This window comes from Pongo pygmaeus, chromosome 11 (assembly GCF_028885625.2).
Source record: "Pongo pygmaeus isolate AG05252 chromosome 11, NHGRI_mPonPyg2-v2.0_pri, whole genome shotgun sequence".
NCBI lineage: Eukaryota > Metazoa > Chordata > Mammalia > Primates > Hominidae > Pongo > Pongo pygmaeus.
In genome coordinates this window covers 75741105-75767974 of record NC_072384.2, presented here as the reverse complement: position 1 = coordinate 75767974, position 26870 = coordinate 75741105, and the positions used below count along the sequence as shown (strand labels likewise).

Below are 26870 nucleotides of genomic sequence, written 5' to 3'. Positions count from 1 at the left end.
GCTGGGACCTCCTGGAGCCAGCCAGCCCCGCCGAGCTGGGACAGTTGCTCCGGAGTGCAGAGTTGGCCTTTCCCTTGTTTGGAGAGGGGTTTGGCATCTGGGGCTCCAGGAGCCCAGGGAAGGTTAGGGTGCTGTGTACCCAAGCCCCAGCCTGAAAGTGCCTGGCTTCTGGGGCCTGCTGGCTTCTCTGGGCGCTGCTGCAAGGCTAACACTGGGCCCAAGCACAGAGGTCGTGGAGGACCTTGAACCAGGCTTGGGGAGGCACCAATGTCCCCCCACAGGGTCTGTGCTGCTGCATCTGCCTACATAAAGGGATGTGAGGCAGAGAAGGCAGAGACACATCAGAGAGATCTGTCAGGTGGAAGGGCCCTGAATTTTTAACAATGTCCCCCTCCCAGGGGTAGAGGAGAAATATCTTGAGTGTGATATTTTGCAGAGAGGCAGAGAAAGCAGGCACACAACGTTTAGGGCCAGCGTCTGGGCTCCATTTGATCAGGTCAGCATTTATTAGTAGGAAGCAGTAACATTTACAACTGGTCCTCGGGCAGGAACCGGGAGGGCCACCACCCGCGGCCGCCCACGCGAGCCCAGCCTTCAGGGGAGAGAGCAGTGCGTCCAATGCACTGAGGACAAACCCCAACCCGCCCGAGGCCCTGGGCTCCTCTCTCTAGGCCTCACTGGAGATCTCCGCCGAGGTCCCGCGTGCTCCCTGAGGAAAGGGGGCTTTCGCAACTGGTGGGCAACCCGGCCGGGCTTCACGGTGGGCTAGCAGCCGGGGTGTCCGCACTGTTGTCGCTCTGTCTTCATTCTTGGAATTGGGGCGCACTTGGCCCCTGTTTGGGCAGTGCTGGGGGTGAGGGGACTAAACTACAGCACTTTTCAGAAACATGGGGGACATTTACACAAGAGAGGGCTCCCCAAGCCAGCGTGCACTCACAAAATATAGCATTTCTTAAAGAATCAATGGAGCAGGAAAGGGAGGGAGTGGGATAGGGCGAAACCCCAAAGCCACTTGGTTTTTCCAACACATAAACGAGCAAATACAGAGTCCCCCAAATACCTCACAGAGACCAACCACATAGTTACTTCTATCTAAAAAGGAAAAAGAAAAAAAAAAAAAAGACGTCCAAGTCGCTGGAGAGTTTCTGGAAATCAAGCACCAAGCACCCACAAGGAAAACAACAACAACAACAAATCCGCTGCCCTTGGGCGCTCCCGCCAGCACCGCGCCGGGTCAGTCTCCTTTGGGGCATTTCTCCTTGCTCATCTTTTTCATTTTCATCCTACGGTTCTGAAACCAGATTTTGACCTGTCTCTCTGTTAGGTTGAGAATCCTGGCCACCTCGTAGCGCCGGTCCCGCGTGAGGTACATGTTGAAGAGGAATTCTTTCTCCAGCTCAAGCGTCTGGTATTTGGTGTAGGGACAGCGCTTTTTCCGGGTGGAGCGAGCGTGGATCCAGTTCGCTGCGGGGTTGTCTACAAAGAGGGAGGTTTGGAGATGGGGAGAGAGGGGCGGAGGGGAGGCAGGGAGAGACGACAGGGTGGGGAAGAGAGGTCGTTAAATTAATTTCACCAAGGATGGTCGCTTTTCACAACTTGGGGGGAATTATCATAAAAAGCCTTAATGCCCGCGCTCTGTTTACCGTACAAACCGAGCGCCCAGGGTAGGTGGTTATGGGAAGCTATTTTTATGGATGCATGTTGCTCGCCTAGGCTTGGGTAGGCGTCTAGACGTTTTTATAGGTTAGTAAAACTATCAGTTTTGCACATTCGAGCCTTACAGGTTTCAGCAATAAATCAGGAGGCAATTTCTTTTGCACTTACTTGGGTCAAGTTGCTGCTGCTGCGGCTGCGAATGCTGCTTCTCCTCCTCCTTCAGCGGACAGCCCGGGCTCGGGTGGTCGCTGCAAGCTGAGGGCTCCGACGAGCCGCCCGTCCCAGTCGCGGCCCCGATCCCTGCCCCAGGCCCGGTTCCCCCTGTCGCCGCTGCCGCCTTGTCCCGCAGGAACGAGTTGCACGAGAACTCGGGGCCGCTGCTCCCCTGGGACTCCCGGGCCGCGGAGCACTCAGTCCGTTTGGAGGAGGAGGATAAGGAAGTGGAGGAGGAGGTGGTGGAGGCGGCCGTGGCGGGGGCCGGGGCCGCTCGGGTTTCAGGCTTAATCCCGTAGTGGCGCCCGTTGGCTGGGCCGCTGGGGCCAGAGCTGGGAACGGGGCCCGGACCGCCGCCTCCACCACCACCGTCACCGCCACCGCCACCGCCCGCACCGCCCGGGAAGCCGGGCAGCGGCTCCATCCAGGAGCGCACGTAGCGGCCGGGATCGGAGGCAGAGGCGGCCAGGGGCGGCGGGGGAACATACGGGTGGTAGAGGCCGCTCATCGCTGCAGCTGCTGGGGGCTGGGCGGGCACCGCGGACCACGAGGCAGAGAACACGGCCGATTTGGGGGCAAAACTACACGAGGCGAACTCGGCGGCGGTGGCGGCCGGGCTATCAGCCACACCTGCAGGCCGGCCTTGCGCGCCTGGCCCCGGCGGCCCGAAGCGCGCCGCGAACACCTCGTCGCCCTCATGGCCTATAAGCGAGTCCACGTAGTAGTTGCTGAGGGTGCCACTGGAAGACATTTTGAGGCGTCCCGCGCTCCCACCCAAGGTTACACTGTGGGCCGCCGAGCCGCTCCCCTCCGGCGTCCGAGCCGCCGACTAGTTCGCAGGCTGCAGCCTCCACCATTGGTCGCGCAGCCCACGTGATCATATTTACCAATACCAAGAGTAAATCAGTCCGCTAAACTGGAGGCTGCTGTGATTAAAAAAAAAAAAAAATCATCAACATAAGCGCCGCAATTAGAGCCCGCAGGCCCAGGTCCATGTGCCCGGCTCGGCCCGGCCCGGCCTGGCCTGGCCCGCCCAGCGGCTGCCAGGATCACAGACGCGACCGCATCCAGAGGAGGCGCTGGGGACTATTTGTTCGCTTCTTCTTGCAGCCCTGGGTCCCGCAGTCGGGCCCCGTCGCTGACTCTCCAGCTTCCGAGCCGCGGGCGGCGCGTCCAGGGCACACGGAGCGGCCGGGGGCGCGCCAGGCCGGTGTCGCCCGAGGCAGGCGGGCCCTCGGGGCGGCCCCTGGCGCCCGAGGGGAGCTGTTCTCCCCTCGCCTCTCTCCCTCCCCACACCCACCCCTCCCCACACATCCCCACACACACGCTTGCTCACAGCTTGTCGTGTTGTTTAAAACAGGTGGAAGACCTCTGTAATGATATTATGCCTTTCAATAAAAATTTTATGAGGTGTATTTGATTATAGATTAATGTGTCCCTAATAAAACGGACGGATGGAGCAGCTCGGAGGGCCCCCTCCCCCTGCCACACTCACACACGCCCGCGCTGCCACACACACCCCGACGTGAGGCTGGGCACACGCCGCGGCCCGAGGGGCGAGCCGGGGCGGCCGGGCGCGGCGGCGGAGGACACAGATGGGCTTCTGCCTGCCCTCGGAAGGGCGGGCGGCCGGGCGAGTTGGCGCAGCACGGACAGTGGCGGCCAGGGTGCTTCGTCTTCTCCGATGATGCTGGAAAGGCCCTGGAAGAGAACACGACACAGGGCAGAGCCCAAATGCTAGAGCAGCTTGCTCCCGCCCGCCGCCTCAGCCCTGCCTCAGCGAGTCTCCCCCGGCAGGGCCGCTTCGCGCGGTTCGCACTTAAAGGCCTCGGAGGAGACTCCCAAAATGTCTAAAAATTTCAGCCGAATGGCTAGGTCCTTGGGCCACTCCCTTCTGATTTTTTTTCCCCCTACAGAGGTGAGGTTGAGCAGCCTTGAATCTGAGGGAAATGCCCATTGTCACTCCCAAATCCATGGTACAAAGCCTCGGAAGCCCGGCTGGGAGCCCAGACAAAAGCGGCCGGGGCGCCAGCGGCGGAGGGCATATTCCTCGCTCTACAAGTTGCCCAGCTCACCCTTGGAGGGCTCCCGGCCCACCTCCAGCCCCGAAAAGGAAGGGGGTAAATGGCTACTTATGGCCTGATTGATTACCTTTGCCAATAGCTTTCTGATTTTGTTCCAGAGGGGATGCCTTTGCCTTGTAGCTCAGGCTTTCCTCGGATACATGGCCCGCTATCAACAACTAATGGTGCTCCCCACATGATCGGAGAAACGGCTAAATAAAAATTACCCTCCTCCTGCCCAACCGGTGTTAAGTATGGGGCAAACCTATTACAACGTTTTCAATCTAGCATTGATTCCAAGCCCTCTCCCCCACCCCCAGGAAATGGCCCCCTAAAAGAGTTCGGTCTTGGAATGTTCCTGGTTTTGGGGCGGAAGTTTAAAATTTTGAATGCCAGTGTCCCAGAGACTCCCTGGCTGAGGACTTATAGCACCTAAATGGATCGTTCTTAGGGAAACATTTAAAAGGAAGAAATGCAAAGGATGTGTTTTGTGAAACTGCTGGAAGCTATTTGAAACTGCAGGCAGGACCTGGGGTAATGAATTTCCTGTTAGCTTTCTCCTGCAAGACCTCTTCTCCCTTTTCCCCGACAGGACTAGATAAGTCTGGGCTCTCTAGTGGGGATCCTGTAGAAGCCGGTGGAAGCTGGTGGGAGTCTCCTGGGCCATGGCAGCGAATGGAACACTAGACTTCATGGGAAGTCATGTTCATTTGCAAAATTTTCAGTCACCCTTTCTGCATTTTCTTGCATCCCAGATGCAGCAGTTCCCACCAGCATTTTGTAATTAAATAGAGGAAAGACTGACTGGGGAAAATCTTTTCATTTCTTCCTTTAAAAAAATTTCATGTGGGCCACTAAAAGGTAATAACGGAGCATAAAACCCGTCCACAAGGAGATCAAGGCAAAGTGGGATGGGAAAACTCACCCATCCTCGGCTTCTCTGGGGTCTGGCTGTCTTGCGCTGGGGATGGGGGTAGGGCTGAGGGAAAAGGGGCAGAATTGGATCCGCTGCAGTGCTACACTGCTGCTTGTCCTTGCTCCTGTAATGGAGGCCGGCAATTTCCAGGTGGGCAAGACTAGCTTCAACCTAGCCCCTGATGATTGCTCGCCAGCCAGAAATCACCAAGACGCCACTGAAAGCATTAAAAACAAACAACCAAAACCAAAGAGGAGAAAACACACAAATGGGAAGCTTTGAGGAGAAAGTGGCTTGGGGTATAGGCTTACTTACCAGGTTCAGGCCAGAGGAAAGCTCACAACCATTGAGAGCGCAATTATGTTACTATCACTGGGGACTGGGAAAGGAAAGAGGAGACTCCCCTTCCTCCCAATTATGAAAACTTCACTCTCAGGCTAGCTTATCATTCCTCTCCCCCAACCACTGCCAAAATCCAACACCCTAGGCCTCCTCCAGCTTTTCTCCCCCATCTCCTTTCCCCTACTCGTCTATCACTCCCCTGCCCAAATGCCCCAAACAGGGAGTGTAACCAGAAGATAATCTCACCATAGGCTTTCATTTCCACCATAACGTATTTCCATTTCAGAAAGCAGAGGGAGCGAACTCGTTTCCAGAGTTTATTGCATAATACATGCGACCAGAACATGCACAGAAAGGACAGATTGCTGTTGTACTCCTACCAAACCACAGATGCACCACAAGGGAAAGGCTACAAGGCATAAATCGTCAATATCCCATCTCACCAAGGACAATTGCTAAATTCATTTGTGAAAAGATACATTGTAATGTGCTTTTTAAGTCCCCCTCCCTCCAAGCTTGTGGGTTTTCTTAATTTTTTTTTTAAATATATATGTCATTTTTAAAGTACTAGATGTATTCAAAATGCCATGAGTTCATGGACTAACCACACACATAGACCTTTTGTGTTAGGAAAGACATGAAAAAGTCACATTGCTGGATGGATGGATGGATGCTCTACAGTTCCAATAAGTTAAGACCCAAACGAAAATGCGCAATAATAGTTACCCTGCATTACGATGAAAAAATAATAAATTACACGTGCTAAGTTTATATATATATGTACATATATATGTATATATATACATATATGTACATATATATGTATATATACATATATGTACATATATATGTATATATATACATATATATATATATATACTCATAGGGATTACAGATCACTTGCAGCACGAACATAATGACCCCAAAGTCACATTCTAGCAGGAAAACAAAATACAACAAAACGAAAAACAAAGAGCAGTGAAGGTTTTGTTTCCGCTTTCCCAGTCCTCCAGCACTGGGCCCTGGAACGCGGTGCCCCCTCTCCAATCCTGGCCTCTGACCGGCCTCAGACCTAAGAAAACGTGAGGTTGGCGGTCAGTTCTCGGATCCGGTTCTCTCGGCTCATCTTCTTGAGTTTCATTCGGCGGTTTTGAAACCAAATCTTCACCTGCCTGTCGGTGAGGTTAACGCTCTTACTGATCTCTAGGCGGCGCTCGCGGGTGAGGTACATATTGAACAAGAACTCTTTTTCTAATTCCAGCGTTTGGTGCTTAGTGTAAGGGCACCTCTTCTTTCTGCCACTCTTTGCAGTGAGCCAATTGCTGGTTGGTGTATCAGACTTGATTTCCTCTAACAAAATTAAAGGGAGAAGAAGAAAAAAAAAATCAAGAGGTTTTTTTTTTGGGTTTTTTTTTTTTTTGGTTTTTGTTTTTGTTTTTTTCTTCAGACTGTTCAAATGTACCCTTGGCCATGACCCTGCTGGCAGCCAGGCCGCTTTGGAAAATGCTAATATTAAACATTACTCACATGAAGTGGGCCCTGGAAGGGAATCTTACATTGATGCCACGTTACTTAAATGACATGATGGCAGGACAGTCTGCATTTGGGTTCTCTCTCTCTCTTTCAACTTTCTCACTTGTAGAAACATTAGTACAATAGTAAACTTTCCAGATCTCCCCAGCAACATTCTAAGGGTTCAGCTCCTAACAGGGACAGAGGGGAATAAGCCACCACAAGCCTGGACAAGCCTACCAACCACACTGCTGCCTCAGGTCCCCAAATCTGCCACTTCTTCCCCACCTCTTCTAGGCAGACAGGGAGCCCAACAGTCAGGTTTATAGGTGCCCATTCTCTTTCAAAAGATAAATGGGGAAGCGAGACACCTTCCCCCGCCTTGCCTGGGTATTGTTGCATTCCCCAGAATTTCCTTAATTTTCATGTCTTCTTGCCTCCACACAAAAGCATTCCCCCAGAAAGGGAGCCCCGTACTGTGGCCCACCTCTAAGCACTGGGGGAGAGGAGCAGGGTTCCTTCTCAAAAAGCTAGATCCCTGGCTCTTTGCCTTAGCCCAGCCCTAAGGCTGGCCTTGCAGGGAGGGCAATACGGGTTCCACTCTCCCCCTCCACCTTTGCGCTCTTTGCCGACGGATTGCAAAGCCTGCAGCACTTTTCCTAAACAAAGCCAAGGTTACCTAGCCCAGCAAAGGCAGTAAGCCCTGTTTCCCAGCTCAAGCACCAACCAGCCCAGCCATCTCTTTCCCCTCACCACCCCCAAGCTCGCAGGATGCGGGGTGCATACACTTGAACACGAACAGGATCACTGGGCTCAAGGCAAAACTGGAACTGCAAATCTGAGCAGGAGAAAGGAGGCTCTGGGGTCGTGTTTACGAGCCGCAGGTCTCCTTTGCGCTCTTTTGTTGTGTTCAGGTCTAGCTCAGGAAAAATAAAACCGGGAAGCTTTTCCTCTGCCCGGGCGCCATCAGCGTGGGACCAGGACTGGAGGGGAGGGCCAGGGCAGCAGGGGAGAAGCGGGGACTATCTCAGGGCTGAGATCACCCCTCTAACAGCCAGGCGGAGCAGCACCTGCCAAGTCGGGCGCCGGCTCGGCTCTGGGCACCCCGGCACTCCCTCTCTGCCGGGTTCCCGGTCTGCGCGCCCCGCTGGGGTGGCAATTCTGCTCATACCGACCTTTGCTTTCCTTCTCCTGCACTTCGGGACTGGACACGGAGACCTCAGCCAGGCAGCTCCTCTCTTCGGGAAGGCCGCCTTTGGCCTCGGGGCTCTCCACCTGGGAGACTTTGGTGGGCTCCTGGCCGCTCACGGACTCGTTCATCTTCTTTTCCATCTGCAGCTGGGCAGCGGAGAGCTGCGGCTTGGCCGCGCCACGAGGGTTGAGCTGGAGCATGACAGTGGAGCTGCCTTCGGGGCTGTTATTGTACTCTTGGGTTTTCCCGGTGGCGTAGGTCTGACTCAGTCTAAAATATCCAGGGACGGGAACCTCAGGGTTCTCAACGGGACAAGACTCAGGGACCAGCCTCTGGTACGAAGGGACCTCGGACGAAATGAGTTTGTTGCGCTTATCAGAATACATGCAGCAATTGGATTCTTCCTTAATGTTGGTGGTGAAGGAGCAAGTGGGGACTTGCTGTGTAACAGGTTGCTCTATTCGACAAGATCTGTTCGGATCTGTCCAACTGTCTACTTGAGGTATATAAGGATGCACATTCATACCCATATTTTGGTGGTTCACTTCTCTTTTGGCCAGAGACGGGAGCAGTCCACAGGTTTGCATTCCATAGGTCCCCATGTCTGCGCTAGGTGGTGGCATGTACATGCTGGCGCTGCTGGAATAAAAACTGTCACTCCTGCAGGCACTGATCAAGGAATCTACTAAAAAAGTATTAGCAGCAGGAGAGCTGTTGGGAAAGGACATTTTGGGGAAGAATTTGAAGAAGAGAGATTGTGTCCTTTGTAGGCTGACATCTCTAGGAAAACATTCCCCGTGTAATTGTGGATGCCTCTGCCGACCACATGACAACCAAGCCAATGAGATTTGAAAATGGCCTTGAGCCGCAGCCTCCTCTCGGGTCACGTGCTCCAGAGCCTGGCCGGCCGGCCGCGTTAGCACGGACAACAGCGACATCTACTACGCGCCCGCGATAGTGCGCGCTGGAGACAACCGGCCCAGCGCTCTCCGCCGCCCTCCCGTCCGCTTCTCCAGGGCTCGCTCGGCCAGCCCGCCCCACTCGCGTCCCCCGCTTCGGCCCCTGGGCCCAACCGGCGGAAGGAAAGGCTCAGCTCTAGGGGCCTCCAAGTGGACACGCACGGACGGGGAGGGAAGCCAGAGTGCCCTGGCGCCAGCGCACAGAAGCATCCCCCCCACATACACAGGCAGAACGCGCTTAAGAGGGCCGGGTCCAGGACAAGCGGGTGGGGGCGCAGGCTGGTTAATTTAGTCCCGGGCAGCCCAGCGGGAAGGTGAGTCGACTTCCGCGGATTCCGCGGATTCCGCGGGCCCTGAGACATCCCACCCCAGGGGTCCAAAGGAAAGATCCCCTGGGGCTAAAAAGCGGCCAAGGTGTCTCTCGGAGGGCGGAGGCAAAAAGGGCAGCGAGGGCCGGGGCCCGGATCCCCATGGATGGGTCGGTCCCGGCGTTGTCTCCCCCTCGGTCTTCCTGCCTGGCTCCAGGTTCCTATGCACCCCGGAGGGCTACACGAGCCTTCGGCTCTCAGAGGAACCACACCCTGACCTCTGCGGGGCCGGACCTCTGGGAGCTTTCAGCCCAGAGACAATTCTTTGCCAGCAGTTCACTATCCGCGAAAGCGTCCCTCGGGCTCCCTGCAGGAGAACTAAACAGAGGTTTCTCTCCCCACACCCTGATAATGGAGGGCAAAAAGGAAGGAATAGAGGAAAAAATAATTTAAGAAAAGGGGAAACTCTGACCCTCAGAATCCAGAAGTTTTAGAAAACTGACTGGGCCAAGAAGGACAGAGAGAAATGCAAAGGTGTCATTTTGGTTCTTCTGCAAAGAAAAATGTTTTCCTTTTATGGATTTTGTAAAAGCATTGGTTTCTGACAAGTGCAAGGTACAAAAGGTTGTGGAATTTATTAATACATATTAAGAAGAATCAGGGCGATCAATAAAATTCTCATCTACATTCTTGGGCTACTTGGTAATTTTCTTGCTTCTGAAGGTTTTTAAAGAGTTATGCCCGCTGTTGCCACACACGGGAAGATACTTTATTAACAAATCAATCGAGACTTTGTAAAGGATAAGATTAATAGTTAAATTTAGCATAATGGCGTTTGCTTTATGAATTATTGAAAATTATACTATTGATTTTTTCCCTTCGCTGCTAACCAAGAAGGTCAATTTTTGTTTTAATACAAATTGTCAAATATTAAAAGCTATACTTTTGTCAGAAGTTGAGTTTTACAGTTTTGGACAATTCCTAAAATTATTTGACAAGGCTTTGCTTGGATAAGGGAGGGAAAGGAGGTGGGAATCTTAGTTCTCTGTTTCCTTTGGTGAGGGAAACTTCTATAAAGAGGATAAGGTCTGGGGTTGTGGTCCGGCTCATTAAAGAACCACCACTACCACCATGGAAACTCAGAGTTTTATGAGAAACTTCAACAACTTCCTCCCTCTCTCTCTTGTTGCAGGCGGGTGAGCTGCCCTGCGGAAGCCCGGGCCTCGGGGCAGCAGCGGGGAGCTTTAACCTTGATTTCCAAAGACGTGCCCTGAGTGAGGGGCCGGCCAGGGCTTGGAGCCATCCTTCGGCCTGCCGGGTTCCCTTCCTGCCAGCCAAGAAACTAAAACGGCCCCAGAAACTCTGACCATGATCCAGTTCTCAGTCCGGGAGGGCATCTGTGTTCTCTTTTCCCCATACTCGCTGGGGCATGGGCTGGCCTTGGATTTCAGGCCCAGAGACTGAACTTGTGGGTAAATTGGGTTTCCATCTCAACAGAACATTTCTTTGGGGCCTGATGTTCATTAAAGCGCCTCAGCATTCTGGGGTACCTAGTAGCCCGCCCGCTCCTTTACAAAAACCTTTCCCAACAAACCCTTTGTCCCTCTTCCCAAAAAGGAATCTCCCCTGGCCTGGTGGAAACAAGCATCGAACATTATTTTCGGCCTTGGGACCGTTTCGCCTGTTCCCTCTCAGTGCTCTCGCCCAAACAATAACCTCTTTTAAAAAACTCCGCGGTGGCAATGAGACAGACCTTTTAAACCTTTACGCAGCTGTTCAAATACAACATCATTGTCAGGTTAAAAGCCTGGCGCCTCTAACTGCTTTGGCTGCGGCATCCCAGCATAGCCTGAGGTTTAAACATTACCTTTCCACAGGGGTGGCTGTTTTCGAGCTTGGGGGTTGGGGTTGAGGATGGCAGGAAAAACAAAACAAAACAAAACATAACTTTTGACTCTAGGTTGCTAAGGTACTGTTCAAAGCTAACAGCCACTGACCAGCGCCCTGAAATTTGCTTTCTCACGTAGTAGAGATCTTGCTTCGAGCCAGGGCTAAGCGTGCCCAAGGCTGGATAAAGTGCCCGCTGCACTCACTTGCCGCAGGCGCCCTGACACTAGCTTGGCGCTCCAGCAGTATCGAGTGTCGCGCTTTTGCATCTCGGCCAGGAGAGCTGCTGGGAACTTGTTTGCCCAATTTTCCCTACCCTAAGCAAGGCAAGACTGTTTAATCTAATCGGGAATTTTATGCCCATCAAATGCCCTTTCATAATTTTTATTTATACATGAAGAAAACATACAGGCTAAAAACAAGCAATTCCTTGCGTTCGGGTAGGTCTGCAGTGAGCCAGAATAGGCAGGATGTGTCTTCAGAATCTGAGGACCTTTCCATTTCAGCTTTCAGTGGCTTTGAGCTCAAAGTCACTCCCATATTGGTTAGAGTTAAATAGGTTTTTACTCACAGACAAAAATGTGTATATCAGACATAATTTTGAATCTGTTCTCACAAAATTCTATTTTTTATCTTTAAAATTTCTGCCTTCAGACCCGCTCCTTGAGACAAGAGACTGTCAATATTTTGAGATATTTTATCATTAAAAAATCGAGCAAGATAGAAATAATACAAAAGAATGATCTGAGCCCCAAAGGATGGAAAGTGTGCCTAAGACTCTAAGGCTGAGGTGAGACAAATGGAATAAAAAGGCAGTGCTCTACAGGCCAGCCTTTATTTTGCTTACGAGTATTTAATGTAGCTGATGTTTTCGATCATCTTTAGATCAGTTGGAGCAGTTATCATTAATAATAAATCAATATTGCACCATAAAGGAGATGAATACCCATATTTGTACCAAGACACCACAGTTCTTTCCAGGGAAAAATTAAAAGAACAGCTTGAGCAAGATATTAGCACTTGTAATCAAAAAGTGGCTTGCATCTGCACTCTTGTCTCCTGGAAGAAAAGTTGAAGCCCTGGGCCTGAGTGGACCTGTGGGTTCTTAGGGTCACCCCGGATTAGGGTCCTGAGCCACCTCTGGGCTGTGTCACTCTTTGGGGACAGAGCGGATAGAGTCAATTAAAAGCTGTCTTCCCAGGGCGCTCCTCCGGGTTGCACTGTGCACCTCCAAGCCAAGGTGAAAGGAAATCTAGGGGGCAAATGGGGAGTCTACCACCAATGCAATAAGGGGTCTATCGAGACGTGCAACAAGGGCCGGCAGCCGGAGAGCCTCTTTCTGCACAGACACAAAAGGCTCCTACTTCGCGCATTTCCCTTCCACTTCAGAGTCGGAGACCTTGGCGCCTCAGGATCCAAGGCCACTCTCCGCAAGCCCCACACACTCTGAAAGATGGGGATGGGGAGAGGTCTTCAGCCCCCAGAGGTTCTGGTGTGATCCCGGACCCTTGTCAGGCCCATCTTGGGCGCAGGGAGGAAAGGAACTGCAGACCGCTGAGAAGCGGTGTTTCGCAGGCGGCTGCCAGCCAAGTCCAAGGGGCCCCCGCACAGCCAGATGTGCAGCCGCTGGGGCCGCCTTGAGAGGAACACAACGACATTTAGGGAGGGCAGCTCTCACTCCACATAGACCGAGGACCCGTTCAGCCTCGGGAAAGGTAGCCACACTATAGACAAGCTGGACCGGCGGCAGACTAGTGGAGCCAAGGTTGCCCGCGGGGAACACCCACGCCACTCGTTGAAGCCTCGCCGGGGGGCTCACTGGAACCCCGGCCTCCCCACCAAAGCTGAGGCCAGCTCCGGGAGAGGGGCAAGCGGCAGGCCCCAGGGCCTTTGGTCCAGGGCTTGGAGGGCTAACAAGGCCGGCGCTAATTCTGGGGGTTGCAGGCTCTTCACAATGAACTTCGGGGAGGGAAAGGGGGCAGTCATCCTCCCTTAGAGAGGCCACTGTCCGGGAGCCCTGTCTCCTCTCTTGTGAACTCCGAACGGGAACACAGGCCCTCCCCAAGGTCAGGGGCTTTGCTGGAGGAAGGAGGGCACACAACGAATGCACTGCTTCTGAGAGCCACAATTCAACTCTGCTCAAGACCGGCGTGCAACTTGGAAGGGTGGCCAGTGTTCTGTCAAAGGCAAAGCCCGTTTGCTTCAAATATATTCCCCGTTCCACAACGCCTTGAAGTATAAACGTTTCCCCCTGAGTGCCTGCTGCCTCCCGTGTCCACATCAGCCCAGCCAGGCCTGGGCACACCAACTCACAGTCCTGCCGGCGCCACCCGGTCGCCACTGGTAGCCGCGCACTCCAGGCACGGCCGCGGGCTCCCAGAACGATTCTCCCAGTCCCCCACGCGTCTTATTTTTTTCTGAGAGACATTTGGCTAAGTGGCCCGCGCCCTGATCTGTTATAAACAAAAGCCTTTTAATCATCCCAGGCGGTCTGAGAGGGGGTAAAACCGATGAAGGTTTTTTTTTTTTTTTTTTTTGCGGGGGGGAGGGGGATGTTAGTGGGGGGTGTCCAACCCTAGACAAGGGTCTCCACACTGAAACCAAGAAAATTGATTTTCCCTAATTTAATTAACTAGCAGTGGCAATAGCATATTTCGAAATGCATACATTTATCTTTTAAAACTCTCTCCTCCACACCATCAAGTTATACCAAGATATTCTTTTGCAACAGCTTTGTCTTTAAAGAGACAAAGATTAGACTGTTTCGTGAATCTAATTGCTCCGTTTTCTGTCTCTATACAACTTCTCACACCTCGTGGCTGCTTAGAACAAATAAACTAGCAAACACCTTAGCTGCCGCCTGTTTCCAAGGGGTTGAGGTTGCCTGTTAGAATCCAGTATTGGACAGATAAGGTACCGCGGCCTCTTGGTCAAAGGCGGCTTCTGGAACGTGAGCGCGCCCTCGTGTGGATCTCCAGGCCCCTGCAAACGGAAAATGGTATCTCGGGTTCGGCTTGCCTTGGGTGGTGGGCACACAAGCTTGCTACGTTTAGATGCAGTTTTAAAAAATAGATGGAAACAGAAAGAAAAAAAACTGTTTCAAGCTCATGAAATGATCATACTATTAGGGCACTAAAATTTTAACCGATGTCTAGAATACCAAAGGAATCCCCTTCTTAACGAAATTTTTCGATTGTAGGCTTTGTTTCCATTGCATCTTTCACCAAAGGATGCTTTTAAAAGCAATATAACTATATTTCCTTTTGTTCCTTATTATAGAAAGTGCAATAATTTATTTCACAGGGTGGCAAATTGCTTTCAAATTTAATGAAAGTGTAAGGCTACACAGAACTTCCTCTTTCAAATGCTTGATTTTAAAACTGTAGTTCTTCATTAAAGCAAAGGGGACTACTATTTAAGAACCCCCGCCAGAATTCTCAGCCTTTCCTAGCTGTAGTGAAAACAGCTAGCAGGCATTTTAATCTAATCAGTATTTTTCAAAAGAAGTTGACTGCTATTGCATTACACAAACCTTTGCAGGGAAATTAAGGTTATTGATCCTGAAATTAGGAATTTTCTTAGATTTATGGTGAGCTCCTGGTATGATTTTGTGTGGTCATAAATGTGTGTGTGGCTCTGGCTACGTGTGAGCATGTATGTGTGAGAGTGGGTGGCAGCTGAAAATCAAGAAGAACCTTAAGGCGCCTAATTATTCAGAAAGGTTAAAGGTGATGACCTTGACATTTCGGAAGTTCAAAGGCATACATTTATGCACTTATTTTTTCCTTCCCAAATAAGGCTTAGCAATTTTTAAAATTGCATTTTGAAATGCATGACTCCTTGAAAGATGCATGGGGTACTGTGCATTTATAGATTTATATTTTGTCTTTGGGCTTAGGAGAGGTTAAGAGTCATAAGATTCACTTCACTCTTTTCAGAGAGAGAGCTTTTCTCACTTCTCCAGTTTATTGCACATTGCGGAAATCTCTTTTGGGCCCACCAGAAGGTGTATAATATAACCCAATTAAGCTGTTTAGAACTTTGGCTTTTATGGTGTTGTCTAGACAGTTCAAGGTTTTGTAAACAGCCTGGCCTGGCCCTGCAACATAAAGTGCAGTACAGCCCTCACCACATTCTTTAACTTGAAGCGATAAATGCCGTGAGAGGGTCTGCAGCTCCTGGCCCTATTACAGTGGGGGCGGGGAGGGTTTACCTTCCCTGCTCCAGGTCCACTTATGATATCAGCAAGCCCTCTCCACCTACTGATGACTTCCTTTTCGAAAACTTTTCCCTTCAATGGAAGGTTCTAATTTTGGTTTCTTTTTAAGGTACTGTGGCTCCTTGTTAGCTTGTAAGAGATCATTTGGATTTTCTAACCAGTTTTTTAAAATGGTTGCTGTCTTTTCAGAAATCCCAAGTTCACTAGACTAGGGTGGGGGTGGGAGTTTGCTTCTTAGGTTCCTGCTGCCCCAGCCTTACTGCCTGGAGAAGGCAGCGCCAGCATTGCTTGGTCACATCATCAATTCAGAAATTCATCACTAACATGATTTTTAAAACCAGTGTAACCTAGAGGTGGTGGGACGGAACGACTACTATTTTAGTGGGACTAAAAAGTGTTTCATTCGATTTTCAGTTGCATGGGTCCTGGCCACTAAAATATCCTAATGAGGCACTAAACCTCAAAGAGGAGAATTCATGCAGTGTATTGAAGCTGTAACCTCCATTTTACTAGAAACCATTTATTCACACAAAAAAAGACAGTGACTCATGCCTTGATATGACAGACTAAAGGTACATTTCCCAAAGTTTAAATAACCTGCATTCACCGAAGAGGAAAGAAGGGATCTCTTAAAACTCAGAGCAAAACACCAGCGCCTTCTAGCACCCCCAACCCGGCCCAACTTCCTAGAGACCCCGCCGTGTCCCCACGAGGACGCGGAGAGGGGGAGGAGGAACGACAGCACATTGGCGGTAAAATTGTAAAGGGACGTTTGCATTTACCATTTTCCCCTTATTAGGATCCGCTCGGCCAAGTCCCGGCCTCGTCCGCAGGCTGCAGTGGTCGCTGGGAGGTCCCGAGTTGACCGTGGGAAGGAATCGTGAAGTTCCACAGAGAAGAGACGTCATTAAACCCAAGGACATTGGGCCTGCGGAGAGCAGGCTGGTGGGAAGGAGGGTGGGTGAGTGGGGCTGGGGAGGGGGCGCTTCCTGGAGCTCTCAAAATAAGGGGTTTCCAGTGAAATACTGCAGACGGTCTCTGTTCAGTTTCTTTTCTTTCATCCTGCGATTCTGGAACCAGATTTTGACTTGCCGGTCAGTGAGGTTGAGCATCCGAGAGAGTTGAAGTCTTTTCTCTTTGTTTATGTACACGTTAAAGAAAAACTCGCGTTCCAGTTCGCGGATCTGGTACTTGGTATAGGGACAGCGCTTTTTCCGGGACCGCTGGGGGGCAACTGCAAGGCAAAGAGACCAAGGGGTGAGAGAGGCCGCTGCCTGCCAGCCCCCACCAGCCCGCCCAGGCCACTGAGCGAGGGCCAGGCCCTGGCCCCGTTGGGGACATTCTCTGCCGCGGCTGAAAGGCCCTGCCTGCGTCGTGGGGGATGATATATGGGCGGGCACAGGAGAGAGTGCGGGCGTGGACATGTGTTCACGCCCGGACACACACACACACACACACACACACACAGAGCCTGGCACAGAGGTGGGGAAGCAGAGGGCAAGGCAGGCTCTAAACTGGAACCTGAGGGAAGAGAAACAAGAGCGGGCCCGCCGGGGCATCTGCTTGACTCCAGCGGCGCGCGTCAGCTAGAGGCTTGGATAAAGTCCAGTGCAAGGATCAAACTCCCCCCACTTCCCCACCCCCCCCGCCTCTCTCCCTTAAAAGCGGGAGGCTCCGGTGTATGCACTCACACTGGCTGGAAATCTCCCTCCCTCCCTCCCTCCATGGTATCTAGCAACCCCCTGCCCAAAACTGGGAAAAGGCTCTCTACAGCGATTAATGTCCTCCTCGAAGTCTACCTTAAGCCCACCTAAATTGGTTTCCTACCATAAACACGCTTTACAACGGCCCGGGAAATCTTATAGGATGTATAAACCTCTTCGAATGCTTATAAAGTAGCACATAAAAAGGCGCAAGCAGAGGGAGGCCCCCGCCGCCCCCCCTCCCCCGCGGCCCCCGGGCCCACCGCTCGCCCAGCACCCCGTGCCTACCTGCGCCGCCGCTCTTCTCGGCCCCCGCCTCTCCCGGGGGGCCCTCGCCGTCGCCACCGCTGCCTTCCGCTGCCCCCTTGGGCTCCGAGCCAGGGGTAGCCTTGGTGCAGGGACTGCCCCTGCCGCCACCAGCCCCGGTCTTGGGGTCGCCCTTGTCGGCTGCGCCCTCGGGCTGTGGCGGCGCGGGCGGCGGCGGGGGCTGCGGCCCGGCGAACGGGGGCCCGGGCGCCGCCTCGTAGAACTGGTCGAAGCCCTGTGGCAAGATGCCATTGCGGCCCACCGCGCTGTAGAAGTTGGAGGCGGCGCCCGCGGGGCCGTGCGGAGGCCCCGGCGCAGCGCACACCGGCTCAGGCGCCTTGAAGAGCACGTCCGGCCGGCGGCCCGCGGGCGGGAGCAGCTCGCGTTGCATGGCCGCCTCCTCGGCCGCCGCGGCCGCCGCAGCTGCCGCCGCCGCCGCCGCGTAGTAGGGAGCGTAGCCCCCCGCGCCGCCGCCGCCCCCGCCGGGGCCGCCCCCGCTGCTGCCGCCCCCCGCGCTGCTGCCGCCGCCGCCGCCGCCGCGGTACGGCCACTTGGCGCGCTCCAGGCCGTAGTCGCGGAAGGCCACTTCGCGCACGGGCTGGACGTGCGGCGCCAGGTTGGAAGAGTAGGGGAAAGTCATCTGGCAGGAGGACGGTTGGGAAAGGAACGACGGCTTGCTAGCGAAGTCAGACGGGGCCACATAGTAGGCGCAGCCCGGCAGGTACATGCTGGCTGCGCTCGGGCCGCACTCGTCAAAGTCGTTCATGGCTCCGCGGCGTGCGCGCCAGCGAGCCCCTGGCCGCTTCCCGCGCAGCCAACCTGAGCCATCGATTGCACAAGAGGCTTGGGCCAGGATCAACTAAGCAAAAATCCCCACCGGGCGCTGACGTGCAATTCATCTTGATTGATTCTGGTGGTAATTATGTCACGTGACGCCATGAAGAGAAATGTCCTTATATCTATATCAACGCTCGCCAACACGCCCCAGGACGGCTCCTGGCGCCGAGAAGCGCGCGCTGGAGGCGGATCGGCTGCCCTCTGCCTCCAGCTCTCCCCGGGCGCTCCCTGACCAGGCTGCGCCTCAGGCCGGTCACCTGCGCGCCGCTGGCCGCTGCCACCGCTAGGCGCATCTGCCACCGCCCGAACGGGCCGCCCGCCCGCGTCTGCCCTCCCGCGCCGCTTTAAGTACGCGGACCGAGGCCGGCGGGGAGGAGGAAGGAGGGGGAAGAGGGGGAGGAAGGGGGAAGGGAGAGAAGCAGCGAGCAGAGGGTGGAGGGAGCCCGGCTCCAGGCTCCCTAGAAGCTAGGAACTAGGTGTGAGGGTGTGAGGTTCCGAACCCCACCCCCCTTACTGCAGCCGCTCCCTCCCCCGCGACTCTGCCACCCTCTGCAGCTCACCCGCCTGGGAGCTTGTTGCTTCTTGTTCACCGGGCGGGCGTAATTTCGCCACTCTCCAGGGCTCAGGGAGCCCTGATTTACATATTTCTCTGCCCAGCGCGTTCAGAGCGGAGTGACTTGGCTCTTTCCGGTTCTGACCCCAGGAGTGCGAGTGCTGGCCTCGGAAAAACCCAGGCCATTCACCTCCTAGGCACTCATCCAGGCCGGGGCCTTCGTGCCCACCCGGCTCTCTTCCCTCCTCTCTGGTTTCCCTCTCTGTTCTTGTCTCTCTTTCTCCTTGCTTGGTCTCTCTTCAGTCTTCTCCCTTCTCTCTCCTGTCTTCACTTCTCTCCTTCCTCTTCTTTTCCGCTTTCCTTCGTCCTTCCTCTTGCTTTCCTGTCTCCTTTCTCCTCTCTCTCTCTGTCCTCTCATCCTCTCTCCTCCTTTCCTCTAAGCTGTGTGTTACTGTCTCTGTCTCTCTCCCTGTTGCCTCTCCGCCTTCCCCTTCAGCACTAAAGCCAGGAGGGGGCTCAGCCCGTGGTCCCCGGCCTCCCTAGAATCTGGGGAGTCTGGTGAACAAAAGGATCTGGAGTCCTACTCTCAGGGTGCCTGGCTTCCTGCTGGCTCCCCACAAGAGACAACCCCCACACACTCGCACCTCCGTCCTCCTCAACCCTCTGCTTTCAGGCCTGGCCTGGGTGTCCGCCTTATACCCAGACCCTTCATTGCTTCGGAGCCCCTCCAAGGCCTGCGCATCCACGCCGCGTTTCCCCGAGGCTCTTCTGGTACCCTTGGGTCTGCATGGTCACTTCAGCCCCTCCCCCAAGATAGGTTGTCTCTCTAAGGGTTCTCAGCAGAGCCTGACTCCCTACTGGAGCCCCTCTGTGTCACCTGGCTCTGAGGCAGACTCTTCGTGGGGCGCCCCATCCACTCCCCCAAGGCCTCACTCTCCTCCCAGCCTGCCGCGACCCTCTCCTAGCCCATGGGTCCAGGCGAGGCCTGGGCTCCCACCTCCGAGATAGCAGACGCTTTTCAAAGGTAAACCGTCTCTTCCCAAACCCAAATCCCAGAACCGAGGGCAGGAGGCTGCCCCTTTCCCCAAGATTCCTCCACCCAGGCAATCCCTGAGCTGGGGCCTGGGCCTCAGTCCTATACCCAGGGCAGGCGGCGCTGGCTGTGATGCTGGTTCCCTCCCTGGCCCGGGCTGCTGCAGTGCCGGTGGTGTGCGCTCTGCCCACCGTGCGGACAGACAGAGAAAAGGCGGGTGGTCTGAGCTAATATCTATTTTCTGGCTGATGTACCCCCCCTTCCTCTTTTTCTCCTCCCTCCCTTTCTCCCTTCCTCTCTCCTTCCTCCGCCCCTTCCCATGTCTGCTTCCCTCCCCCAACACTGCGCAAATAGGTCTGTGGCGACTGGAGGGCATCGAGCCTCCCCCAACTAGAACTGCCCATCTTGTGTGCGCCCTCCCCACAGCTGGCACCCCCGCCCAGATTCCAGCTGACATTCTTCTCCTCAACCCAGACCCCCAGCACACTTATCTGCCTCCCCATCTCCATCCCAGGCCCAAGCCTCTCCCTTTCGGGCTCGTGGTCGACGCCCCTGGATCTCTCTCCTAAAATGGCTCCCCGGACGCTGCACACTGGCCCTGCGGTAGCTCAGGACCCAGGGCAGCTGCGAGGACTTCAATCCGGGTCTTTATGTGTCTGGGGGTTCGCAAAATTCTCGCACCTTCTCTCTACTGGAGGCACGGGGTGGGGCGCAGGCAGCCCGGCGCCCCCAATGTGGAGCCTGCTGACCGCCGAAGAGGGAAATGGGGAGGACGAACCATTCAAGTTCAACGACATGGCGACGGCAGCTCTGGCGGGAGCAGCGATTTGGCGGGGGAGGGTGAGCCATCTGCAGTGGCGCGCCGGTGCACAGGGGAAGGGGGCGGCCGGCCCCTTTCGGCTCCTTAGCGCGGACCCTTGCCCCACGACCCACTCCACAGCCCAGAGCGCTTTCATTCCAGTCCCAGCCCGCTTGGCTCTTTGGCCGCAGCTCCCTCCTAGTTCCTGCCCCCATTCCCCAAACCCGGGGAAAACCCGCAGCCTCCGGACCCGCGAGTCCCGCTCGAGAACCTACCGTGAAGACCCCGGTTCTGTGGCCTTGTCCTTGCCTACGCGGCCCCACCCGAAACGCAGGGAGCGCACCAGGCCTTCGGGGCGCAGCTAGCCGCTCCGCGAGAAAGAGCTTTCCGCACAGCTCCGGGACGCGATGCGGTGATTTTGAGCCACCCAAGATAAGACACTAACTTGACCTTAACTTTGTCAGGGTGCCCCTGGTATCTGGAGAACGTGAACAGACACTGTCTGGCAGCTCTCGTAAAAGCTGACTGGGGAAGGGATTCTGAGTCATTTCATTTATTGCCACTACAGTTCTGCAAGAAAGCTTTTCCTCCCTGCCAAACTTTAATTATTTATGCTCTTTTAAGAAACGAAAGAAGAGAAACGCAGGGAAAACACCCAGAGCCAGTTCCTTCCCTGCAGAGCCTTCGGAATGGACTCCTTAAGTCAAGCGACTGGAGAACAAAAATATGGGGAGATCACCTTTGTCTAAGGACAGTGGGGCAGTCGCCTTGCCCTCCCCCACTATCACTGAGGGGGGAATGCAGCTGGGAGAGGCGGGTGAAGGGTGAAGGGGCATCCCCCCACATGAATATTTACAACGATTCCAGATTTCTCTTCCACCCGCCGGCATCCCGGAAGCCTCCTCAGCCCGCCTCCCTGGGGGAGAACCCCCAGGCCTTAAAAGCGTCCCCCCTTCCCCGCCGCCCTCTGAGTTCCCAACTGATTGAATGCCAGACGAAGCTGTTTTTTTCTCGTTTTAAAACCGTTTTCTTGGTCAAGAGGCCCGCTTGGACTGCAGCATTTCAGAGGACACATTTGTCTTTCTGAAGGGAATGTTGAGCACTCAGATTTTAGCGTCCTTTCTCTTCAGCATTTTTTTTTTTTTTTTTTTTTACAAATTTCCTAGTGGTTCCAAATCTCTGCGGGAACACGGGCTATGGAAGGAGACACCAGAGTCTTTGTATTTGTGTGAAATAGCAAACGGGATAGATTTGGAAAAAACTGCTGAACCAAGAGATATGCTTTTATATTTAGAATAATTTAATTTTCTTTGAGGAGTGATCTCCATGAATATCCCCTCCCCCTACTCATCCCAAGCTAAACAGAAAGAACACGATGATTTAATGATATATTTTGGAAAGAAACGACCTCCGTGTTTTCTGTCTTAAGGCCTGGATCTGAATTCATATGCTTTCCTCCTTCTTTCCCCAGGCTTCCGAGGGCTCAGTGTGGCTTCAGCCTTTGTTCAGTTGTTTTTGAGGAGGCAGACCTCTGAATGCAGACTCGGACTTGGAGATCCTGCTCTGGGTACCATCGCCTCTATGTGCCCAGCCAGGTGGAGAATCCTTTTGAGCCATAGGGCCTTGGCAGCTCTTGCTTCTTTCTCTCCTATTGAATATATATACATATATGTATATATAGTTGTGTGTGTGTATACAATTAAAGAACAATTAAAATTTTAATTATACACCAAATTTGCTTCTGGGAAGGGGAGTTGAAATGTTGAATATTCAGTGTTAGTGATTTAGTGGTTTTGCTAATTCTTCCTCTAGCTAAAAGCTAGTTTCCACCTCCACCCGCTAGGAGCTGGGGTTTGCAAGAAAATGAGTAGCAAGCAGGCCCTGACTTTCCTGGGCTAAGCTAGAGGTTCAGATAGACTAGGAAGTTTTGAGGCCCCATTTCCCAAGGGAGTCTGCTGGGCTTCTGGTAAACCTGCTGGTATCAAGGATTTAGCAGGACATAGCCGTTCCAGAGAAGTCAGACCAAAACTCGGTGGAGACAGACGTTTTGTTTTGACATCTGAAGAACCTCAAATCTTTACAGACTCCGAATACCGGCAAGCTTTAAAATTTGAGAATTTAGGCTAAGTGCGGAAGTCCCAACTTGCAACAAGCTGAGAGTCCCCTTAATGTGTGAGACACACTCAGATCTGCCATGGTCCTTCCCTTTTGGATATTCCAAACATATTTGGTTCGTAGGCTTTTATACACCATTTCCTGACCGCCTCGGAAGCCATTTTCTCATTTAACAAACAGTCAACACCCGCGGTGAAACAACAACCGGAATAGAAAAACGAATTTGGTGGCCCGAAAAACATTAAGGTGGAATCCAAAACATTTTGAAAAATTGACTTCAGCCCCTTGACACCTTGGCTCAGACCTGGATATTTATTTTCACTCAAAACATTTGTATATATTGTGTCTAATATATACAAGCTACTGTTTTTGACAAAATCAAAACAAAACATGCATGATAACTATTAGATAGCCTAGAAAATGAAATTAGTCTAAACATCAACTGAAGTCAGTTGGGCTAAGGCTCAGGGCTCTCTGTGAGGGGCCCACTCCAGGTTTAGGGCCCGGTCCTCCACTGAAAAGAAATCACTGGACTTTGGGAAGGAATCCTGAATCCTTGGGTTGTTGTGCATCATGCTAGGAATTGTGAAGGAGGAGTGCTACATGTCAGAAGGAGAGGGAGAAGAGACAGGGATAGTGGAATGAGCTGGCAGGGGGAGGCTTGGTTCACTGAGATTAAGGCGGGACACTCCAGTACACCCAGAACAACTCCACCTGGCATTTGGGAACCCCTGCCTCCATGAGGCAAGCCTGGCAGGGTCCAGGGCCTCAAAGTCTTCACTGGGACAGGCCAGACATGCCTCAGAAGGGGCACAGTAGCTGGGCCTCTGGTAGAGTTGGCAGATGGTAGAGACGGTGAGAGGAACTTCTGGTCCTCTTTGCTTTGTCAAGAGCAGCTAGCGGGGCGGAGAATCTAAGAGATTTCCTTCCCCTCCCCTTGACTCTTGAGAAGGACTTTTGCCTATCCTTGTGGGGTTCCATTAAGGTAATTGAAGAAAGAAAGATACACCGATACCTTTACTCACCTCAACTGGAAAGCCATATTTACAGTTGGAGTGTAGCACCCCTCCTCCTCTTATTCACTCCCTTCTCCTCCCCTGGATATCTTTCCCTCCTCCCTGTGCAACAGAGCTTCAAAGCAGACCAACAGCTCTGAAAGCAGACCAGAGCTAGGCTCTGGGGATCCAGTTACAGGGTTCATGGGCCTGGCCTAGGCATGTATGAGGAGGTGGGAGCAGGTCAATGTTTGCCAGTCTTGTCTGGAGATGGCACTTGTCTGGAGCCCCAGTCTCTCTCATCCCATTTCAGGAAATGAAGGTTCCACCCTATTCTACCCAGCTGGAAATAGCCAGCCTATTTCGCATTTCTCATTTCGAGATATCTCCAAGTTTACCACACTACCCAGCCCCGCTCCTTCCCTCCCTTTTCCTCCCAAAGTCTGAAGATCTAGTATGGCTTTTGTCCTCTCAAATCAGCCAGGGCAGACAGGAGGGTGGAGGGTGGATGGTGCCCTTTCCTTTCTCCAGAGTGAAGATCCTGGCCTTGCCACAAAGGGCTTCTGCTGCAGAGACCTAATTGTACCCACAGTCCTTTCCATTCCCTCAGGAGGCCTTCCACTCTGAGCCCTAACTAGGCGACTGCTATACGCTGAAGGGGGTGGAGAGAGGGGGAAAGGGAGAACGAATTGGGTGGAAACAGAGAAATCCAGGTACCAGGGAGCAAGAATGAGCGGTGGGTGCAAATGCCCCAGTCAGGAGCAAGGAGAGGTGACCTCAGTCCCCCAATGTGGAAGCCTTAAGGCCAGCCAGAGTTGCACTGGTACTTCTGCACGTTTCTCACGGGCTTCTCAAGGACTGAGGAAAGCAAGGAAGCCCAGCTGGCCTGGTCTCTAAATCTCTTGGTGGATTCTGGGACCAGCAGAGAAGGAACCGAAGGAAAAGCCTTAGCCTTAGCCCCAGATCCTCCTCCCCAAACAAGGCCTCTGTCCAAAAGGGCAGATCCAACCCAGCCCTGGCCACGAGCGTGGCTAGTAGAGCGCCAGCGCCTGCTCCCGAAGCACCACGCGCTTCTTCTTCATACGCCTGTTCTGGAACCAGATTTTGACTTGCTGGTCGCTGAGGTTCAGCCTATTGGACAATTCCTTGCGTTTCTGCCTGTTGATGAATTCGTTGACGAGGAATTCGTTCTCCAACTCCGCAATCTGCTGCTTCGTGTAGGGTTTCCGCTTCTTGCGGGCCCTCCCCGGGGCCGCCCCCCACGGCAGGCCTGCAACACAGCCCCAACCCACGTCAACCCAGCCCGTACTCTGTCTATTGCCCGCCCCCAGGCGGTTCACCTCCCCTTACACTCTCCCTTGAACCCCACCTCCCATCCCGGCCCAAACCTGCCCAGGGAGCATGGGCACCGTTTACCGTCGGGCAGTGAAGGTCGCAGGCAAGAGGCAACGCCCGCCGCCTGCACTGTCATGTTCAAGTTGAGCGGGCCCTTCGTGTCGTCCTTGAAGCCAGGGACGCAGGGAGCCCCCTGGAGCAGGGTCGCGGAGCCCGGTGTGGCACGACCCACACCCGCGTAGTCATACTTGGCCGCTTTGAGAGCAGCCACTGCAGGAGCCAGGCTAGACTCGGGGGCGAAGGACTGCCGGGTACGACCGCGCTCCTCTGGCCCAGCGGCCGCTTCGGGCGCATAGAACTTAGCCTGCTCTTCGGGTCCGTCCTTGGCTGTTGGGGGCTGCAGGCCGAGAGGCCCGGAGCCAGCCAGGTAGGGCTGCGAGAAGCCACCGAAGGCAGTGGCGCCCGCAGGCTGCGCGGGGGCGCAGGAGGCGGGCGTGGCGGCCCAGGGCAGCGCGCCGCGCGGGTAGGAGATAGGGGGAAGCGCGGCCAACTGGCCGCCATTCGGCCGCAGGTTGGAGAAGTAGAAAGAGTCTGGCGACTGCAGATTCAGAAGCGAGCCCACATAGCCCGCTCTGTAGAGACTGCGCTCACACATCTCCAACAAAGGGCTTCGGCTGCGCTCGCAACAGTATTTAGTTACAACCGGGAATAAGAGGACAGGCTCAGACGATTGGACGAAACTTTGCCTGCAGGTTCTTCAAAGCCGGTCATTTCAGCACCGCCTACATCCCCCCGACCCGTTTTCCCCCCCTTCAGAGTATTATGATAACACCCGCAATGTTCGATGGCGAAGGACGAGGCTGCCAGCAGAGCCAAATCATGTTGAGCGAAGTCTGCGGGTTTCCAGGCCCGGCTTCAGCAGCTGGGGACATCGGGCAAGAGGGTTCCTCTGCCCAAGTGTCCCTTGGGACTCTTCTTGGTCATGATTGGCTTTGCGATTAGTTTTCCGCAGGCTTTCTGGCCCCGGCTTGCTTCTACCGGCTTTAAGTTGCAGCGGAGGCATTTTCCATTAACCGGCGCCTCTCGACTTGCCCGGAGAGGGCGCGGTCCGGCGGCACCAGGAGCTCTGTCCCTTGGCCTGAGCAATGTCACTCTTAACCCAATCACTCCCACAGAAAGGGTTTCTCCAGAGACCTCTGCCTGAGGATCTGGCAGCAAAGACCTATTCGCTGCTTAAGCCCTCAGTCCCAGGCCGCAGACACAAAAAGGGCATCACAAACTACCCAATTTTGGGATCCAGGAAGGAGGCCACACTATTCCTGGTTTGTGTCCCCATGGCTAAGAACTCTGATCCTAGGGAAATTGCCATACAGGTCCATGGAGAATGTCCGCCAGGGAACCCATCAGCTCGATCCACCAATCGTGGCCAAAGGCTACATTCCTTTTATCGTCAGGAGTCCTCTCCGGGACTACACACTGCAAACCAGAACTCCGAGGTGTCCCCATTCACCAAGTGGAGGGCAAAGCCGGACGAACTCCCCCGACTGGGTGTGGAAAGGCAGAAGAGCCAGAGCCACCTGGCCGGGGAACAGCGGGCGTTCGGAGGCAGCTGGCTAGCAGAGTTCCTTGCCTCAGCGCTCCCAGGGGTGCCGGGGATAGGGAGTTCACGGGTCTGACAAACAGGGAAGTGGGAAGGGCAGCAGATCTTAGCTGGGAGCGGTGTGCTCAGACCCTGCCGCTGGCCCTCTTGCCTAGTCCGGCCAGCGGTCTAGGCGTCCTCCCCTCCTGCCTCTGATCCCAAGGCCCTGGGAGACCCCGTGACCGGCGCCAGTCTCAGCCTGCAGCAGGACCCTCGGTCTCCGAGCCAAGCTGGAATTGGTTAGATCGCGGGCTCCCGCACTGAGACCACACAGACGCCGCCGGAGGG

At 54.0% G+C, this 26870-nt stretch overlaps 4 protein-coding genes across 7 annotated transcripts; all 4 read right to left on the bottom strand.

Annotated features, from left to right (window-relative positions):
* Positions 1 to 478: 478 nt before the first annotated feature.
* Positions 479 to 4192, bottom strand: HOXD9 (homeobox D9). Of its 3 annotated transcripts, none has more exons than XM_054478084.2 (3): positions 4021 to 4192; positions 1825 to 3570; positions 479 to 1476 (listed from the first exon to the last, which is right to left on the bottom strand). In XM_054478084.2, the coding sequence occupies exons 2-3, from the start codon at positions 2618 to 2620 to the stop codon at positions 1235 to 1237; spliced, it is 1038 nt and encodes a 345-aa protein (XP_054334059.1). In that variant the 5' UTR covers positions 2621 to 3570; positions 4021 to 4192; the 3' UTR covers positions 479 to 1234. The 3 variants fall into 3 exon arrangements, with proteins under 3 accessions (XP_054334059.1, XP_054334061.1, XP_054334060.1); XM_054478086.2 differs by lacking the exon at positions 4021 to 4192 and having other exon boundaries at positions 1825 to 2795; positions 3389 to 3716; XM_054478085.2 differs by lacking the exon at positions 4021 to 4192 and having other exon boundaries at positions 1825 to 3716.
* A 968-nt stretch (positions 4193 to 5160) lies between these two features.
* HOXD10 (homeobox D10) lies at positions 5161 to 9096 on the bottom strand. Its single transcript, XM_054478082.2, has 2 exons — positions 7878 to 9096; positions 5161 to 6540 (listed from the first exon to the last, which is right to left on the bottom strand). Exons 1-2 carry the CDS (start codon positions 8830 to 8832, stop codon positions 6263 to 6265), a joined length of 1233 nt encoding a protein of 410 aa, XP_054334057.1. The 5' UTR covers positions 8833 to 9096; the 3' UTR covers positions 5161 to 6262.
* On the bottom strand, positions 6427 to 18329 carry HOXD11 (homeobox D11). 2 transcript variants are annotated; one of them, XR_008501065.2, is made up of 3 exons: positions 17259 to 18329; positions 16050 to 16501; positions 6427 to 6540 (listed from the first exon to the last, which is right to left on the bottom strand). XR_008501065.2 is itself a non-coding variant. In XM_054478083.2 (2 exons), exons 1-2 carry the CDS (start codon positions 18040 to 18042, stop codon positions 16266 to 16268), a joined length of 1020 nt encoding a protein of 339 aa, XP_054334058.1. In that variant the 5' UTR covers positions 18043 to 18329; the 3' UTR covers positions 15381 to 16265. The 2 variants fall into 2 exon arrangements, 1 of the variants encoding a protein (XP_054334058.1); XM_054478083.2 differs by lacking the exon at positions 6427 to 6540 and having other exon boundaries at positions 15381 to 16501.
* Positions 18330 to 22906: 4577 nt separating this feature from the next.
* Positions 22907 to 25605, bottom strand: HOXD12 (homeobox D12). The gene is made up of 2 exons (XM_054479013.1): positions 25025 to 25605; positions 22907 to 24878 (listed from the first exon to the last, which is right to left on the bottom strand). The coding sequence occupies exons 1-2, from the start codon at positions 25596 to 25598 to the stop codon at positions 24640 to 24642; spliced, it is 813 nt and encodes a 270-aa protein (XP_054334988.1). The 5' UTR covers positions 25599 to 25605; the 3' UTR covers positions 22907 to 24639.
* Positions 25606 to 26870: the final 1265 nt, after the last annotated feature.